This window comes from Chenopodium album, chromosome 18 (genome assembly GCF_948465745.1).
Source record: "Chenopodium album chromosome 18, dcCheAlbu1.1, whole genome shotgun sequence".
Classification (NCBI taxonomy): Eukaryota; Viridiplantae; Streptophyta; class Magnoliopsida; order Caryophyllales; family Amaranthaceae; genus Chenopodium; species Chenopodium album.
In genome coordinates this window covers 1,737,755-1,756,624 of record NC_137851.1, presented here as the reverse complement: position 1 = coordinate 1,756,624, position 18,870 = coordinate 1,737,755, and the positions used below count along the sequence as shown (strand labels likewise).

The following is an 18,870-nucleotide window of genomic DNA, read 5'->3' as shown; positions in this document are numbered from 1 at the left end:
CATGGTAGGCTTTTATCGATTTGGTCTAGTTCCTATCCAAGCATAATTGGTCCGATTTTCGGGTTTTAAATTTTTATTTTTCAGTATTCGGTCCAGACTTAAAACAGAAAAAAAAAAAAAAAAAACCCTGATTTTTCTAATTAAAAAAACAGTAGCTCTAATGGTGGTCAAGCTGGACGTGTCAATGTCAAATAATTGACTAGACCCACACTTTGAACAAAATGGTCGTATCATGTAATAGGATTAATAAGAAATTCGTAATACTTATCTAAAACTTTTTTTAATGACTCATTAGGAGCGTTTGGTTAACACTAACAACCTTTTTACTAGTTCTTGATTCACGAGAGCATAAGATTGCTTATAGGCGTAATAAGCGATGTCTAAGTAGCTGGATTTTGTTAGCATTTAGTTGGAGGTGACTCAAGTTAATAAAAAAACTAGAAAGAAAATGAAAAAGAAAAAACCCGGGAAATTTTGTTGGGTCAAGTCTTAAGGTGAGACAATTTCACACAAACTTATTTTGCAACGTTTTAGATTATATCAGAAGAAAATACAGTAAATTACCCAATTCACACAAGAGCTTATTGTGACACCCGTCTCATTTGAGAGTCAAGCAAAAAATGTATCGGAAGTGTCGATGAGGCATGAAGGCGACAGGCAAGTTTGAGTGACACCATAGTTAAACTTGCTTCAGCTTAGGGAAAGTGATTTTGGCACTCTTAAGTCCATTTCCCCTCAGCTTATGGTTGCAACTGCAAGGAAAATTAATCTACAGACGCATCACAGCAGTGGTGCAGAGATGTTAATCTGGGAAATTATGTTCATGATTCTATGATGAACCTTGCCTAAATTTGCTGCTTTTGTTGTCTATAGTTTCAACAACCTCGCAGTTTATCCAAAAATACTAAACCAATCACATAAGCAATGAGCTATGGACTTCAATTGTTAGACTGTAATAGCATCATAATGTAGCTTATACCGCAGTTTAAAGAATGCCCACCAACCACTGTGATTCCCAGCCCTTGGCATCAGATACTAGTAACACTCAATAGAAACTAGAAAATACAGATATAATGCACCCCTGAAGTAAGATACGCATAAACCATTCCAGCACTCCCAACATATTTGCTGCATTATGTAATCTCAATCTCAAATTCTTTGTTAATTTATGCAGCATGAATTCAAATTTATGGTAACAAGTGGAGACTCAAGAAATGGGATAAACACAGAATTCACACAAAGCATTTTTGAGGTCTTTAACACAAAATTGTGATTCCATCTCAAGTTTATACTAAAAATGCATGTTAATTACATAACAAACCTCATACCTCAACCATATTACATTGCATCTCTTTACAATTGTGAAAAATGATCAGGCTAATTGCCTTCTCTATCAATCATTAGGGGAAATGGTGGTGTCATGGGTTTCGACATACCTTCCTTCAGAGACGCATCTTCTGCCCTTTCTGAAGTGGGATTAGCTGTTGTGATTACAGTGTCAACAGATGGAAGCACATGAGAGCTTGGGTCTGAATTGCTGTTGTCTGTCATAACGCCATCTTTGCATGGTAGATGAGAGCTTCCCAGCTCGGCATCCCCATCGTCTTGTTTCCTGAACAACTTGTCTTCAGCAATATCGTAGAAATTTGCGGTTCGCACTTCCTGAGCAAGTGAGCACCAACAACAGCATAACCACAGAAAGCAATCGGAAACAGCAGGTTTCCCACAACAAGATGTATAGCCAGACAGATTAAACCTCTTCCTCATCCGGATCCTCCAATACCCACCATAGAGTAAACCAAGGCCACAAAGTACAAACCCAGTAAGTCCTAAAGCCTGCCTGACTGTATCATTATCAACATTGAGGCCAGCCAAATTGAAAATCCAAAACGGAGCAGAGCAAAACAAGATGAAAGTTGCAATATGAACATACATGTTTCCAAATCCCAACCTCTCCATGTTCCATCCAAAAACACAGAAGCTGCAAAATAGTGAGAGATAGGCTACAGAAATATCATCCCACAGATCAAAAATTCCTCCTCTCCATGTTGGTTGATTCTCAACAATCTTCCCGTCTTCTCTCACCACAAAGGACCGCCTCTTCTCTAGTGAATTTGACCTTAAACCACTCAAAATTCCATTTGCTGCAGTCATAGGAACCTGGGCTTCCTCATCAACAGTTTGATCATATCCATACTCCTTTCCTAAGGGGCTAAGAATCATGTAAACACCTGCTATAGCTGGTGCAGCTATGGCAACTGAGATACAAACTGCAACTCCAAGTACAGGCCGCTCAGATCGTTTGTATCCCACGTTAAGACCACAAAGGCCATACTGAGCAAAACAATTCAAATGAAGCAACATAATAACAACCAGCATATGTGCCCATTCATGGGGCTTGTAAGTACCATTCTTACAGTAAATATTTCTCAGCTTAGAGATATCTTGCGGATTCCATCTCAACAATAATGCCAAGTGATAGAATCTTTGAGGGTGTTGATACAAACACATGAGTGTAAAAAGGGCATTAAGGATTTGATTATTGACTTCAAACCAAGCGTTCCTCTGAGACTTCTTCGGCAGGGCACCATTTAGCATTCCAGTCATGACAAGAAACAAAATTGCCCCAGAAACAGCAACACAAACTATCCATACAAACAAAGCCAAGTTCATAGGGTTCTTAAACCATTCTCTACAAGTCTTCTTTAAAGACTCCCAATCAATTTTGTGAGCCAACTCGCTTATTCGTCCTCGTAAACCATTGTTACTAGGACTCGATACAGCTCTAGACGCCTCATCTTTCCATTGAGCAATCTCCCAGAATTTGCTTGATGGTCTACTCAAAAGGGCATATCTCTTATTTTTAGAAATCCCATCAATTTCCTTCTCTTTAGAAGGTGTTGAGCATTGAAGAGGGCTAGGTGTCTTTGATTTAGGAACCCTAGCTTCTTCTATTTCCTCCTTCTCAATTAACACCTCACTTTTAGCCATTTTCAGACCAAAATATAAGCCCCCTTTACCTCAAATTAAGCTTTGCAACACTAAATTATCATAGCTATTTCCACATAACAATTTTTTCAGCCCTAAAATTAAAGTACTTCAACTTAAAATCAATTATTTCATCAAAAATTCATCTGGGCATAGACCAAGTAAATGCTCAAATCAAACCCAGAAGCAAAAAATACCCAAATTGATGCAATCAACAAGATCTAAATCGATATATAACCTCAATTTATCAAAGAAAAAAAGCAGAATTAAAGGCACCAAAATTGATTTTTTTTTTTTTTTTTGCTATATTGCAGCAGATTTATGAATATAATAAAAAATAAGAAGAAATTGAACCTTAGAAAAATCTGATGAGCGCCAAGAATTCCCAGAAAACAACCAATTCAGAGTAGCATGATTGTGACATGAAATTGAAATTCGAATTTGGTTGCTCAACTAATTTTTTTTTACCTGTAAAAGTATGATTTCGACCTTTTTTTTCTTTTCTTTTTTAGTCTAAATTATTGGGTGACAAGCAGATTTTTTTTTAAAAATTAATTTTAATAAAGACAAAAAAAAAAAAACAGATATTTATGTGAGAGAATTAAAAAAGGAAAGAAAATATGAAGGCAAAGAATTTGAGCACAACCTCACATCCTAGCTGTTGGATATTGGAGTATCATTTCTTTCACATGAAAATTAAAACAACTGAGATTGGTCCACTTGACTGAGATACCACCTCATTCAAGGAAGGAATTTCATCCTTCAATAAAAGAAAGTAAATGAATGATGGAAAAACCTTTTTTTTTTTTCCCCAATTAAAATTAATTTTGATTTACATATTCTTTTAGTAGGGGTGTCAAAAGCACACTCAATTCGACCCGATCTGAAAAATATCCGATTCAGATTTAGACCCGCGTCGACATAACAATTTAATATGACTTAACTTTAAAAATTAACCCGACCCGACCCGACCATATCAGACCCGACTCAACCATATCAGACCCGATCCGATTATTCGAATTGATACCCCTATCTTTTAGTCTTTACTATAACTATGTCTACTAATTCAAACTAAAATATATCCGAGCTAATGCACGTGATATATTTTGTGCGACGAAAGTATACTTTAATACTTAGATATTTTAGTTCCTTAAAAAAATGGAAAATTTAGTGAAATAGGTACTTATAAATTTTTATGATTTAATTTAGTGGAATAGATAGTTATTGATATTTTTATTAAATAAAAAAAAAAAAGGTCATGCAGAATTTGGGGATTAAGGGTTTGGAGAGAACTGTTGTTAACTTGTTATACAATGAAAAAAAAAAAAAAAAAACTGCATATACAGTGGAGTAGCATTAATACTAAGTATATAGATAACACTCCATTTGAGAAAGACCTCTTGATGCAGTGGCCCAGAGGTCGTCTTACCTCCTTGAGGTGCGAGGTTTGATTCTCATCAAGCACAAATCCCAACCCCCTATTCTCTCTAGATCTTAAAAGCAAACCATTAATCTGTATTAAAATCCTAGCAACAGATTATGGACTAGTCAAATTAGGTATGAACAACTGAGAACTGCTTTCGCAAAGGAAGCAATAATGCAAACAACGAAGACTGCCTTTCGCAAGGAAGCAATATCACAAACAGTTTATTGCCTTATTGGTGGCGTCGTTCCTGTAAGCTGTGTATATAGAAACATTATTGGGCACATAAGGATATATATGTAACCTTTTTTATACTAATATGTATGACAGGCGCCACATCTTTGAAGTAACTCGAATTTCAAACTAGGACTACAAATGTAGCAGACAAATTTTACAGTTTGGCAAGAAATTTCAGGAACAGAAAACCATTCCAAGGCTGAATTATGTTGAACATGTTAAAAGATGAAATCACATTAAAAGACCATGCACATAGATACTCTTATGTTGGCTTGTAGTATTTTGTGGGCACAAACGGCATTTTAGTGACGACTCCTTCATAGGGCTTTCCCCTGACCAAGATGCTAGCCTTGGTGCCAGCCTTATGGTTCCCGGACTTCACATAACCCATGGCTATGTTTTTCTTAAGGCAGGGGCTAAATCCTCCGCTAGTAATTTCACCAATGTTTTCTCCTTTTTCATTCTGAATTTCACTGTGACCTCTAGCTGGTGGTCCTGAAGATATAAATCCTACACGCCTTATTGATGGACCGTCAGCAATTTGTTTGAGAATTACTTCTGCACCAAGAAAATTGCCTTCTGCCCTCCTCCTCTTTCCAATAGCCCATGTTAGCCCAGCCTCAACAGGTGTAATGTGCTGCTCAAGGTCGTTGCCATATAGACACAATCCAGCCTCTAGCCTTAAACTGTCTCGAGCACCCAGCCCTGTAAGTCTTACCTTCCCTTCAGATTTCTCTAAAATTTGCTTTGCAAGCTCTACAGCGTTCTCATCAGGAACTGAAATTTCAAACCCATCTTCACCAGTATATCTGAAAAAGAAAACGTAACTTTTGAAGTCAATGAAAAATCAAGGAAAAAGTAATTGAATCCCAATTCATAAGGTATATTGCAGGTTCACTTGAGCATGAAGTGGTAAAACAAAATTTAAAAAGTTACATCATGCAAGGTATGTAAATTTTCAAAGTATAAGATATGGCATTGTGCATACGTTGCCTCAAGCTCCTACTTAACAAATCCAGTAGCCATATTGAAGGAGGGAGGATCATACCCTGTCCTAGTGAGATAGCAGGGGAATCCACTGACATCCGTCATACAAAATTGTCCAAAGTAAAACTTACTTAGATCATACTTGGTCAATTGTTGAAGAACAGGGGCAGCAAGTGGGCCCTGATAAAACACATCAATATAAGTTTCATTATTGGCTGTATAGGGAAAGGAAAAACAATAATGAAATTTTTACATCTTAGAATACAAACCATAAGTGCTGAGATTACAAAAAAAAAAAAAATCAAGATTAGTTGATCAATAAATTATGGAAGACAGAGTAAAAATAATTGAACTGTCAAATGTGCAACAGTTGAACAAAAGCTTCACCCTCCTAAAGGAAGAGATGCCAAAAGGATTGAAATGCCAAAAATTTGTTTGCACAAAAGGGTGTAATTCAAAGGTTAGACTTCCTCTCCAAAAGATGAAGAGGTTTCTGAATAGCAAGGCAGGTTGACCAATACCCTACCCCCTACTGAAACATAACTTATTAACTCAAACTAATGATTATTTTACAGAATCAGTTGAACACAATGTGCACATGGATGACAAAGAATTCAAGAGAAGAATAAAACAATATTAATCAATCTCCATGTATTACGCCAACTCAATAATATATCATGCATTCGTATTGGTAGGTGGGGGCAACATGAAGTTAGAGCATAAATATTTGCCAAGGGTAATTAATTGTACAATGAAGAAATAAATACCTGCAGAGCAAGAAGAGATCTCTCGTCGTGAATATGCCATGAGACATCGCCACCTTTAGACTTGAATGCTTTCATATGCTCCTCAATATGTGCCAGATCCTTATCTCTGCAACCCGCATTCACAACCAAATATATATGATCATCTTTCACCTTGGTGATGACGGAATCATCAATTGTTCCACCCTTCTCATTTGTAAAAACTGACAAGGTTCCTGTGCCAGGAGAAAGCCCAGCAATATCACCAACAACAAGTTTTTCAAGGAAAGGAATGCAATCCTTCCCCTTAAGGCTCAGCCCACACATGTGAGCGACATCAAAGAGGCTTCCATTCTCTCTACAATTGACAGTAGAATCCATAATTGAGTCCTTGTATTGAATTGGCATGCTCCAACCAGCAAAAGGCACCATTTTCCCACCATTTGCAACATGGAAGTCATAAAGAGCTGTCTTCTTGAGATCTCCTTCACTGGAAAAACATCGACGAGTAACAGCTTTCTTATGAGCCTGAGCAAGACGTTTAGTAACTGATTGCCCAAACTGCCATAGCCCTCCTCTCATATCTTTATATCAAATCTTCTGAACACACAATGACAATGGATTTTCAAGATTAGGGAAGATCATTTAGTTAGACTCAAGTTCCGAGTTTGTTTAAAGGGGCACACAAAGCCAATTACGATAACAAAAGACTAGGAACATTTAGGTACACAGAATGTAAAGACCATCCGAGACATGTAACTTAAAAGTCCATACAATCCAAAACATATTGGGGTAAGAAAGAACACTATGATTTATTTATCATGGTCAGTTATCAACTCATCTGAAGGCACTACAAAAGTATTCCAAGCAACTAGATGATGCATACTATATTACTATTACATGATCCTTCAATTAGAAAGAAATTCTGTTAAAACAGTATCTGAATTCTGCACCAATTGTCAATAACTAAAAAATGGGAAACACAAATTAAACCTAAAATACACTCCCCTAGCAATAAGAGGTGTATAGGGAGCCTCAAAGGGCATTCATGTAAACGGGATTCGATCCGAGGTCTTGGGTGCCCCCTATACTATAACTAATTAAACTAATTGGCCTCTAACATTATTACATTCATAAAAGTTACAATATTTATGAAATACTAAAGATTAATCCAATGTAGCACCTGAAACACCATATATCAAATCCTGCCTCATTTCCCACAACCCAAATGATTCAAATCAGTGAGAAAAGGTCCATTTTCATGGTTTTGACTTGACATTAAACAGTTATATAAACCAACAGACTATCATTTGATTCAATCATCAAATTAAGCTCCAACAATCACGTTTAATTCATCAACTAATTATAAACGATTCAATAATCAAATTAAGCTCCAACAATCACGTTTAATTCATCAACTAATTCTAAACAATAGTTCTATAATCAATCAATCTCAGAAGAAGCATAAATTGAATCAAATTAAATTAACGATTAATACTAAATTGTGAAGATGATTAAAAAAAACACCTTACCTCAGAAGAAAAGGTGCTGTAATGGAGGATTCAGAGTAGACTTCAATGGAGGAGAGAGAATGAGTGAGTGAGTAAGAGGGAGTGCAGCAACCGCGAAATAGATGGATCTAATCTATGAATGACAAAAACATATCCAGGGGTAAAATCGTCATTTCACGTATAAAGTTAACTTTAACCTCAAACGTCGCTAACAAGGGGTTTGGTGGATGAAGTTAACGTCGCTTTATTGTAAAATTGTCCCCTCCATTTTCATCATCAAAGTAGGTTGACCCTATCTTTCAATCTAATACACACCTTTTATTTTACTTTTTTGGGTTGTTTAGCTTTTGCATTCTCAAATTAGTGCTCTTTGTTTCATGAGTGTGTTGTTTGGTTGAGCATTGTATTACTCTCCCAAGATTTTATTTACTCGTACTTGTATAATGCGTCCATAATAGTAAGAAAATTTAGGATTTAAATTGTTACAAGTTGTGACGAAAATAACATAAGCATATTTTTTTTTACACTCGTTTAATTTCTTCATTCCAAAGATGAATACAATAAATTAGGGATAACAGAGAAAACAAAAGGCGAGTAGCGACGCTAGGTTTCTTTCACATCAAAGCTAAACAACTCCCTAGAAAATATGAAGAGCACAGGTCACATCTGACAATTGAATCTTTTTAAGATGAAATTCTAGTGTTCGAGTGAAATTAAACCTATATGCCTAAACTGTACAACATCATCGGAGATGATATAATGGTGTTTCCATTCACAACAAAATTCTACAGTGTCTAAACTAGCCTCTACATGCCCGGTAAAAATAAAATAGATCACCACCTTTCAGAAGATGATTCTGTCACACTGAACTGAGGCCAGGGACTTAGTGGGAGGAAGCTCCAATAAGCTCCTTGATGGTCAACACCCCCACTAAGCCAATGAATTCTGTAGGAACCAACAGAAAAGGCAGAAACATCCAGCAGGCAAGTCGAGAACCCTTGTGCTGAGCCATTTGTTTCGAAACATACACACGTCTCCACTGTCTCATCATCACTTTGATCATCCCCACAATTCAAGAATTCTCTGGTCTGCTTCATGACATGGCTCTGCAATTTCTTATTCAGTTCTATCAAAAGACCAGTTTCAGATTCTTGATAACTTGTCCACCCTTTTCCACTGGGCTGTCTATCACGTCTTGTCCCTAAAGATGATGCATTACATGAAATGATGCAATGGACCTTGGAGAATCTTGAGCAGACATCTGATGTCACATTCTTAAGCTGAATACACAGATTGAGAGCTAGTTGGGATCCCCGAGAGACACAAATTTCATTTTCTTTTCTACTACCAGCACTTAGAGAAATAAGCAAAGAACCCACAGTAGGCCTGAAATATAAGTCAAATTAATTTTTGAAAAGATAGATTTGTCTGGGAATAAACTTAAAAAAAAATGGAAAAAAAAAAATGATTTCACAGCAACAATTGGTAAATACTGCAACCAACTTCATGCAAAAGAGAACTATCTACATTAGTCCAGAACACACACATGTCAGCTAACAATGCGTTTGGAAGCGAAAATTGGAAGAAAAGGGAATGTAAGGAATTGAGTGAGAGTGATGGAACTTTTTCCCTAAAATTTTAAGATGGGTTGAAAAAGCGAGTGAAATGGAGATTGCCAATTTCCTTTCTCTTTTAATAAACCAAATATTTAACCCATAAGCCCACTTTTCCCTTTCTCTTCCCTCTCATTCCTTGTCCTTCATTATCTTCCACCATTGCTATTGAAACACAATAAATCAATTATGCCTCTTTGTGAACAATTGTTCAATAAATCAACAGTTCAACACAATCCTAATGCCCTATAAGTTCGAATATTACAGTAAATATAATGTGATGCTTCATAATCCTATCCCATAGGTCTAATCCTGCATTTCATGATAGTGTGAGCCTAAGTAGTGCTTCACAACAGCTCTAGTAATTCAATTCATCAGTGTCATTATAATTGAAAAGGCATTTAAATACTCTTAAGTGAAGGATCACAGTGAAAGAAACATTCAACAGGTCTAAAACAATAATCATAAATTACCATTATAACATCAGTTATCAGCCATCAATCAATATAGATGTAACAAGATATAAATTATATATCAAATCAAAATGCAGCACCATCATACCTTAGTCTGAAAAAATACTTGGGAACCCGGTAAGGTATATGCATCCATGCTTCAACTATATTCAACAGGAGTTGCATACGATCCTTATAAGCTTGCCACATTGTATCCTCATCTTCTGCACTCATGCACTCATTTTGCAATTTCATTAACCGCCTAACACTAGATCTGCACAATGTAAGAAGATCTTCTGAGACATAATTAACTTTTGATATCCCATGTCCAGACAGAAAATGCAAAGATCTCTCAGGCATTTGACATTCTTTTAAGAGTGACATGAGGTTTTTACACATCTCCAAGTCCGTATGCCACAATCGCACAGCTAAGTCTTTTATGATGACACTCTGGCAATAACCTGATTCTTTTGTCAGATCGACAAAATCAGGTGAATTAGGAATCAAATTGATGAACTCTGTGCAGAAGGCCAACACTGAACAACCGAATGCAAGGGCTGAAATTTGTTTGAAGCTTCTGGAGTCTAAGTCAACAAAAGACGAGGAAATCATATCATATTCCTTTGCCATACTAGCTAGTCTTGCAGATACTCGAACCAAAGAAGACATCATGTCTTTCATCTTTTGAACAATAGGTTGGCCATCAGTAAAATCACTTTCCCCGTGCCTAATACTCTCGAGGCCTGCCTTGGGAAATAGACAATCATTTAAGAGTTTCATCATATCCACCATTACAAGTAGAACCTTCTGTCTCAATGCCATGAACCACCTTTGGAAACAAAGGGTTTGCGTTTGTAAAGAAATGGCTTCCAAAATCTTGACAGATGAACAAGTATCATCAAACGCATTAATAAGTTTTTCAATGTACCCATCCACAGTCAATGGCACCAAGACATGGTCCAGAGGCAAAAAGCAAGATCCTTTCTGAAGCAGCACCTTGACATTCTTCTCAGAATGGGAAAACTTAACTAAGAATTTTAACCACTGGCAGCAAAGTTCAGACTGAACCTTTGCTTCCAGATGTTGAAATACAAAACTTGCCACATCCCATTCTCCCTTACAAGATGCATATCTTCCAGCTTTGTAAGCACACCAATTATATCCTCCTGTGAGCATGTTTTTTGCGCATACATAGATAATTGCATCACTTTCAACCAATTTACTGGGAGACCCACTCAGTCTTTGAACAGAATTGCCAGACTTATCCTCAGGCATGAAATGGTTCCAGTTGACAAGGGCATGCAGAAGAAGGGCAAAGAATGTGTGGGTAGAACAATCAAATAAATTGTTGTCACAAATAAAGGACACCATTAGTTTCAATTTGCAAGATATTTCATTTGTCATAGCACACGAATCCTCCAGAGTTTCCAGGAAAGCCACCAAAAATCTGTAGATGTAAAACATCAACACATGCATAGAGCAACTTTGTTTTGCTCTTGTATTAACAACTTTGTGTACCTCAGGATTCTGTATTGCAGACAAAGGTATGTTTTGTGATTCTGCCATATTCTTGATAATGAAGTGTAGTTTATCCACTATGAAATCACTTGATTCTGAATGATTCTCAACCAATAAAAGTAGCAATTTGAGCATGCTTCCTAGTTCTTGCTCTACTTGACAGTTAGAGGTCCCATCTAACACCAGCCGTACCAATACAGTTATCTGATCACTGATAACTGAGACAACTCCAGTGGGATAAGTAATAGGATCAACCTCCAACATTAGCTCATCTCTTCCCTTCAGCTTATCAGATATACTTACTAAGATTTGAAAAGCTAAGAATCTTACAGAAGGTATTGGGGATCGAGTAGCATCCTCAACATACCTCAATAGCTTCATGAACTCATCAACGTCAATTAAAAGCATATCAAGCATCCCATATGAAAGCATCTGCAAGTAATGCAATAGAATCAAGATAATGAAGATATCTAAGCACATACATAAATCACTCAATCAAATTGAGTCAACAAATTTACCTTGAGGAAAATATGCAACACTTCACAATGCAAAGCAGAAGGTAGATTTGGTTCATCAAGCATTCTGAACAAATTCTGAAATGGAAAAGCACTAACAGGTAGAAAGCATGCTGCCTGCTCTCCAATATAACGCATGCATCTAAGCACTATACCCTGCAAACGTAAACTTGCTTTCTGAACAAGAATTGAACTAAGCAAGCCTACCTGCACACCGGGGGGGAGAGGGTCAAGAAAATGTGATTAAACCTCAATATAGCAATTACATGTCACAAGAATATCAAAGGGGAGGACTGAAAAGTGAGGCAATGGAGTAAAAACAAGCTTCAGGAACTAGTGATTACACAGCCAAGATAAAGCATGAACTGGTGCATTGCCCATGTTTAGTTACAACTATGACTATAAGAAAGAAGAATTTTTTTTCATATAGCTTATAAAAGTAATAACAGATATTATTCGGAAATGTGGTACAAAATGAAGCACAGATATACAGCTCTTTAATTCATGTAGCCAACCTAGCAGGCTCTTCACAACCATAAACAAGAGAAGGATCAATAATATGATATTGTAATCCTTACGATGGCATAAAACATCAACAGAAGGTCTACAAAACTTAAAGGAGTTAGCTACCTTCATCAAGTGATGCCTATAACTCAAAAAATTCAAGGATCATAAGTTGTCAAGAATTCAAAGACAAAGCAACTATAAGATAGTACATATAATAAGATCAGAACGTTGACTGTTTACCTGATCAGAAATCAGAACGGATGCTTTCAAAGAAAGTTTCGTGAGAGAGATCAACATAGTGGCCAAAATATCCTCTTCTAAAGTTTTTCTTATAAGTTCAGCACCAGCCTGCATTAATCAACAGTAAACAGCTTGATCATACAGCCACATTGCTCTAGAATTTCTAGAGAATCAGAAGCCCCATCATATGTAGCTGCAATAATGATACAAATAACTATATCAACTGTTTTGACAGACAAAACTGCAAGTTGCAAACTTGTTAATAAAGCATTGTCTGAGATTCTAAAAAGGAAACAATTAACAAAGTCATTGAAAAAATTACACTACTTTCAGTTGAAGTTGTGAGAAAATAAAAGTTAGGGCACATATAATGGTTGACCAATATCTGCTAAAACAGTTCTGAACCTTTTCAACTGAAAGACCCTACCAAAGGCATTCTATCAATGTTGTGATGTGGTACAGTACAATATGGCGAGTTACAGCACAGCTTATTATATACTCTGTACAATGTACTTAAGAGTCCATTTGTTGAGTCGGCCAAGCAGTTAAAGTTTATGCATACATAGAGAATGCATTCTTCATTTGTTCCCTGTTAAAGAGCAACTATTCCATGTGAGTTTGAGACATTATCAGCACATTTCAATGGTAACATTCTTTTCAACAAGAAGAACAACCTAGCATAATTCTCATTGTAGGCATGGTCTGAAGAGGTCCCAATGTCACAACCTAATCGTCAACAAGTCTAGAGTCTAAACAGGGCAAGAATGCATAACATCTTTCACTACAATTAGCATACACTGTTTCAGTATGTTGTCCAATAGCAGATCCTTTCACGTACGTGTATAAGAATATTCGTGATGGCATGGAATGATTGGTGGGAAGCAAAAAAAATACATATAAATAACGACCTTGTATATTGGGTAATTATAGGCATTAAAGAGAGAAAAGTCACATTAATTAAAAAGCAATAAAAAAAAAAAGTGAATATAAATAAAAAGACCTTGTATGATTTCATCGCAAGTAAAACTGAGCATCCCATTTTAGGAAAAGTTCGTGCTCCGGCAATTCTTAGAGCTGGCAAGGTGTTTGGTGAATTTATGAGTTTGAGCAGATTCTCCAAGAAAACAAATCCAAAGTCATCTGATATTTCTGACAAGTATTTAGCTGCAAACAGTGACGCCTTGACCTGTAAAGAAACAAGCACAATAACATATCAGCTAGGACTAATTGTCTACAATATTGAAAAGTACGTATTTTGGGCTATGAAAATTGCACAAAGTCGCCAACACATGGGCATCCTGCAAGAGAGAAGAGTATGGCGACAAGCTGGCCATGGAGGTGTCCTAAAATTGATCAGGGTATTTTATAATGGTTTCGTCAGGCAAACAAAATATTTCTTCAATTATGTAAGCGTTTGGGTCTAAGGCTTTGTTGTAAATGTATTTCTTCAATTATTATCAGACATTTCTTTAACTCTTGCTTCTCAGCTTGCTTGTCAAAAAAGCATTAAGTGTCACCATAGACACTCCAGTGGCAAGATCCTAAAGGGTGGTGGTGGTGAAATCTACCGAGTTTGATGGCAAAAGTGCAATTACTAGAGGCAACAACAGTCAGAAGTTTTAACCAAGAAATGCAACAAAACATGACTTTCACAATCCAGAAGTTTGTACAGTGCATCAAACTATTAATGTGCAGAGCAACACATGACAGGGGGGGAAAGGGGGTTGATCCTGGCATTCAATAATGTTCTATTCTTAATAGCACAAGAGTGACAAGACTAGTACAAACATTAGCCCACATATAAAAGAGTACTCTCAAATGGTGAAAGATAGATGTTTGCCAAATTAATCTCACCTACCTGAAGGGGACAGATCAGGATTGAAAAGAAAAACTTAATAAAATTTGGGTTGTTATAGCAGGTTTCATATTGTCAATATATCAGATTACACAAGTTCTTACTTGCAAGTTAAATTATAACCAGATGCAAAGACAATAATATTAAGTAGTAACCAGGAAACAAGGTTAAATCCAAATAAACAACAGACAGCATAGAAGATGCTAAATTGCTAACCAGACCAGGTCCTCACCTCCAAAACATGACAAGAATACAAAGCAGATAGTATCGCATGTCGTATTTCAGCAATATCTTTAGCAAGCTCAGCACAACACCCAAGCAAAATTAAAGCTAATGCTCTGGACTCAACACTCTCATCAGTAAGAACCACTTTAACTCGTCTCAAATATTCCATTTTGTTATCCTCGTCCATGTTTGAAAAGAATCCAAGTGCTTGTCCATATTTCCTCTTGCAGTGCCTCAAAATTGACAAGAACACTCTTACGACAGAATTCTTCATGTCTCTGTCCCCAGATACAAACGTGTCTGCAAGCCTGAGGAGAATCGCATCTGCAAAAAGTCTATCTTCCCCAGGAACTAAGCTGAACATGTTATACATAGCTAAAGTGGGTTGTGGCTCCATACTCCACTGCTTTAGTCTAGGACCAATCAGATTTATTGATTCAATAGGATTACCTGAAAAGATGAGTATAAGCCAACAGATGAATTTTCTCTACAACAAATCATACCCGATATGGCCTCTAAATGAGAAAATCAGAATTTACATTCAACCAACAATTTTCATTCTCAGAAGCTATTGTGATATTACTCGTTAGACATGCCAAGACTTCTGTCAGATCTACATACAAGGCTACAAGCATACAATGCGCCAAGATACATTTTATCCACAAACAGGCATGCCTTTATATGCCATATCCACATAAATATCTAAACCTATATAATGATTATTTTACCTGGTTTTCTGGACCGAAGGCCTTTTTCAAGTTCAATGCTCCAGCCCATAGCAAATGTAGCAGAAATTTTCTCCATTCAATCCCTTAACGTTGACAGAAATTTTGAAGCCGCCTCTACCAAAGATTCAAAATTCTGCAAAAATACAAGATAAGCAAATAATTATAATCCTGTATGCTCTGAAATTCATTACAGTGACTGTCGGGTAGCAATTTGAGGCCGATTCTATTATTCAAAGTTCCCAGTTGTGGAGGTTGTCAAATTTACATAATCTGGAACTGGAAGAAAACAAAGAAACACTAAAGTTCTTAGGAAGAAAAAAAAAAAACAAAATATTTACAGCTGGCCCAGTCCCACTACATGCGAGTATACCAAGTAAAGCAATTTAATTAATCAAAGAAAGGGGCTCTCACAGGCTCTCAAACACAGTGACAAGAACAAAGATTTGAACAAGCATGCCCAAAAAAAAATCTGCAGTAACACATAATAATAACAAACTTCATACTTGATACAGAAATTACATTAAGAATTGGCAGATATACCAGGCAAAGAACATCAGAGTTTACAGCAGAATTTTTGCCAAGGACAAGCCTAATAAAAAGCTCACTCAAATTTCATTACTCAATGAGGGATTCTAGAGTTTGCCTGCATTTATTTTTTATGTGTCCACCCACTAACATAACAAGCCAGGCTAGGACCTGCCATCAATTAATTTATAAAAATGATTCTTGTAAAAGCCAGATTCAATAGCGGGCCATCCCATCTGTGGTGTGTTGATAGATATGGGGAGTTAAACAATTCCAGAGAGAATTAGGAATAGGATTTGGGAATCAGATGGAATGTAGGAGAGAAAAGAAATTCGCTTAAGAGAGTATACTGGAGAAAGAAGGGTTGGGAGCGGGAGAGAAAATCAAACAAAAGTTTTTTAAAAAAAAAGAAAAAAAAAACTTAGTTACAATATTACAAGTTAATAAACCTTTGCAAGCATTATGGCTGCGTGCTTTTCACCTATGTTTTACTATACGACATATTAGAATTTATTCTAGTTTTAGGTTGAATTTGGGTAGCCCTTATTTTTTCTCAACTTACTCTTCCTGAAAATGAAAACAAGGTGAGCAAAACAAGGCCTATACAAGACTTAGACAATCCATAGTGTTACGAAATTTTTCTGTCAGTTCTTATGAACAAAGTCATCCAAAAGAGAAAAGAAAAAAAAAGGTGAGCCTCCATTTAGTTGATTTCTTCTACATTCAATACATAGTGGATACGAATAAAAGCTAATTGATGAATGAAGCTATGAATCCTTGCTGCTATGAGACAGGCCAGACAGCAACATTTTTGCAAGAGCGCTAACTAGTTAAGCTCATTTTACATTCATCTCTTTGTTAAAGCAATCACATCTGGTCAATCTAGGAGGTGGTTTATCCATTTCTTAATAACTGCAGGCGAGCCATACCAGGGTCTTGAGATATCATCTGAACCAACAGGAGAGTGATATACTCCATCCAATCTTATATTAAGAGCACCTTCTAAATGAGCAGATACCTCTGGAACAACTCCATCACCCCATACAACTGCCTGCCCACATACTTGCTTGTAACCCTGACCAACAAAGCGAGCTCGAAATGTAACAGTATCCGAAGTTGACTCAGATACATTCACGACTGCAGCTGCTTGGGATGCATCCTCTATTTCATAAGAATTTCCAAATACTGGAGCTCCTTGGATATACCTTCCAGCAATGCATACATACTTTAGTTCAGGAGTATACACAGCTTTAGCACAATGATCTTGAACATAATACAATAGCCCCCTCGTTTGATCAATAACACCAGACACTCCTTTTGGAGGCGGCAAATGTGGAGTTCCAAGTGTCAAAAGCAAGGAGATATCAGACTTCCCAAATTCCTCCATATAAACACGAGCAAGCCATCCTCCCGCCGAATGTCCAATCAAAGAGAGCGGCCTACCCTGAGCAATCTCCTTGGCTTCATTTACAGCTTCATCCACCCTATTAAGGTACCAGTCTAAAACAGGACGAGGACGAAGTGTACCCTTCCAGTAACTAGGGTCTGCTAAACCCGCCGCATTCCTAAACCAATCCAACCTCGAAACTCTAGCAACCGCACTTTTAACCCCATATTCCTCTAAGCTGAGCTGCAGCCTCTGGTAATCCCCTGAATTATTCCCCAGACCAGGGAGTATTACAGCAGGGCGAGGCGCTTCCAAAGAAGTGACAGGAGTTACAATAGGGAGACACCGAGGAACATTAGAAAGCAACCGGGGTTTCGAATACAATTGTCGATTCTGAGGTTTATGTGGCCAAGACCATTGCAAGGGTGAAGCTACCGCCATATATGATTCACTTAACCAAGCAATTGTTCAATGATTGCCTTAGTGGTAAGACCCTTCACTGGTACTATGAATTCAATTCCAAAAATCCTAATTCCTCCTAAAAAATTTCAAAGCCCACAATTGTACACGTAGAATTCCTAGCTTTGCAATTTTGGGTTTTTTTGCCCCACAAATTAATATTATACTTTACATATTAAGACAACAATACCCATAATTCCCTGATCTATTTCCCACTTATGCCACCCCCAAAAAGGCAAAAACCCTTTGTAAATCATCAATCACTCCAATTCAGAACTAGGGTTTAAGCTAAATGTTTTCACAAAATTGATAATAATAATTCAGTCATTCAAATAAGCATGAGTAAAAATAACAACAGAAATTACAAAAAGAAAAAAATTAAACCAAAAATAATTAGCGAAATAAATAAACTTGATTTAGTTGCTTACCTCTGAGCAGAAAAGCTGTAGAATGAGGTATTAGGGTGTCACCAAAGTAGAATTTGGAGAGAGAAAATTGGGAGTAAAAATGGTGGTTGAGCTAATGGAGAGAATAATTTAAAGAAGAATCAATGTGTTGATCGATGCCAACGTCAAGAATGTTAGATATTGTTAAGTTATCTGCCTTCGCCGTTGCCGGCGCTTCTCTTCCGTCGCTTCTCCGCCGTCGTCGTGGTGCTTCTCTTTCGTTGTGATGCGAGTTTTCTCACTCTTCTTAAAGTTAAAATGTTAGGAAAAATAGGAGAAGCAGTAAATACTTCTCTCCTACGCTACAAACTCTTTCTTCCAAATTGCGAGGGAAATTATTGAATTTCACTGCAATTTTTAAGGGAATAGTGAACTCTATTACTAGGTTTTGTTATCAAATGACAATCAACACAAATTAGTATGAAGTAGTTAGTAAGTATGGAGTAGTCTGTTCTCTTCAACTTAATTTCACTTCGATTTCTAATTTCCTTCTCTATTTATTTCAGTTCAG

The 18,870-nt window shown here is 36.8% G+C and overlaps 4 protein-coding genes across 5 annotated transcripts; all 4 read right to left on the bottom strand.

The window, feature by feature from the left end:
- Positions 1–1,207: 1,207 nt before the first annotated feature.
- On the bottom strand, positions 1,208–3,589 carry LOC145591131 (uncharacterized). Its single transcript, XM_081647536.1, has 2 exons — positions 3,343–3,589; positions 1,208–3,083 (listed from the first exon to the last, which is right to left on the bottom strand). The coding sequence occupies exon 2, from the start codon at positions 2,989–2,991 to the stop codon at positions 1,378–1,380; it is 1,614 nt and encodes a 537-aa protein (XP_081503662.1). The 5' UTR covers positions 2,992–3,083; positions 3,343–3,589; the 3' UTR covers positions 1,208–1,377.
- Positions 3,590–4,703: 1,114 nt separating this feature from the next.
- LOC145591130 (aminomethyltransferase, mitochondrial-like) lies at positions 4,704–8,056 on the bottom strand. Of its 2 annotated transcripts, none has more exons than XM_081647534.1 (4): positions 7,911–8,056; positions 6,403–6,978; positions 5,697–5,815; positions 4,704–5,457 (listed from the first exon to the last, which is right to left on the bottom strand). In XM_081647534.1, the coding sequence occupies exons 2-4, from the start codon at positions 6,958–6,960 to the stop codon at positions 4,911–4,913; spliced, it is 1,224 nt and encodes a 407-aa protein (XP_081503660.1). In that variant the 5' UTR covers positions 6,961–6,978; positions 7,911–8,056; the 3' UTR covers positions 4,704–4,910. The 2 variants fall into 2 exon arrangements, with proteins under 2 accessions (XP_081503660.1, XP_081503661.1); XM_081647535.1 differs by having other exon boundaries at positions 6,403–6,975; positions 7,911–8,038.
- A 334-nt stretch (positions 8,057–8,390) lies between these two features.
- On the bottom strand, positions 8,391–18,679 carry LOC145591128 (uncharacterized). Its single transcript, XM_081647532.1, has 8 exons — positions 18,342–18,679; positions 15,543–15,675; positions 14,822–15,264; positions 13,735–13,920; positions 12,735–12,842; positions 11,991–12,194; positions 10,064–11,904; positions 8,391–9,275 (listed from the first exon to the last, which is right to left on the bottom strand). The coding sequence occupies exons 2-8, from the start codon at positions 15,616–15,618 to the stop codon at positions 8,723–8,725; spliced, it is 3,411 nt and encodes a 1,136-aa protein (XP_081503658.1). The 5' UTR covers positions 15,619–15,675; positions 18,342–18,679; the 3' UTR covers positions 8,391–8,722.
- LOC145591129 (uncharacterized) lies at positions 16,748–18,005 on the bottom strand. Its single transcript, XM_081647533.1, has one exon. The coding sequence runs from the start codon at positions 17,893–17,895 to the stop codon at positions 16,945–16,947; it is 951 nt and encodes a 316-aa protein (XP_081503659.1). The 5' UTR covers positions 17,896–18,005; the 3' UTR covers positions 16,748–16,944.
- Positions 18,680–18,870: the final 191 nt, after the last annotated feature.

What these genes read in the sequence shown, in the direction of transcription:
- LOC145591131 (XM_081647536.1), bottom strand. Translation starts at nt 2,991, where the DNA reads ATGGCTAAAAGTGAGGTGTTAATTGAGAAGGAGGAAATAGAAGAAGCT.
- LOC145591129 (XM_081647533.1), bottom strand. Translation starts at nt 17,895, where the DNA reads ATGGCGGTAGCTTCACCCTTGCAATGGTCTTGGCCACATAAACCTCAG.
- LOC145591128 (XM_081647532.1), bottom strand. Translation starts at nt 15,618, where the DNA reads ATGGAGAAAATTTCTGCTACATTTGCTATGGGCTGGAGCATTGAACTT. An exon ending in CCTTCGGTCCAGAAAACCAG is followed by an intron (nt 15,265 to 15,542) that starts GTAAAATAATCA and finishes TCATCTTTTCAG; the next exon opens with GTAATCCTATTGAATCAATA. An exon ending in TTGCGATGAAATCATACAAG is followed by an intron (nt 12,843 to 13,734) that starts GTCTTTTTATTT and finishes TGATTAATGCAG; the next exon opens with GCTGGTGCTGAACTTATAAG.
- LOC145591130 (XM_081647534.1), bottom strand. Translation starts at nt 6,960, where the DNA reads ATGAGAGGAGGGCTATGGCAGTTTGGGCAATCAGTTACTAAACGTCTT. An exon ending in GATCTCTTCTTGCTCTGCAG is followed by an intron (nt 5,816 to 6,402) that starts GTATTTATTTCT and finishes GTGTTTTATCAG; the next exon opens with GGCCCACTTGCTGCCCCTGT. An exon ending in TGCTATCTCACTAGGACAGG is followed by an intron (nt 5,458 to 5,696) that starts GTATGATCCTCC and finishes TTTCTTTTTCAG; the next exon opens with ATATACTGGTGAAGATGGGT.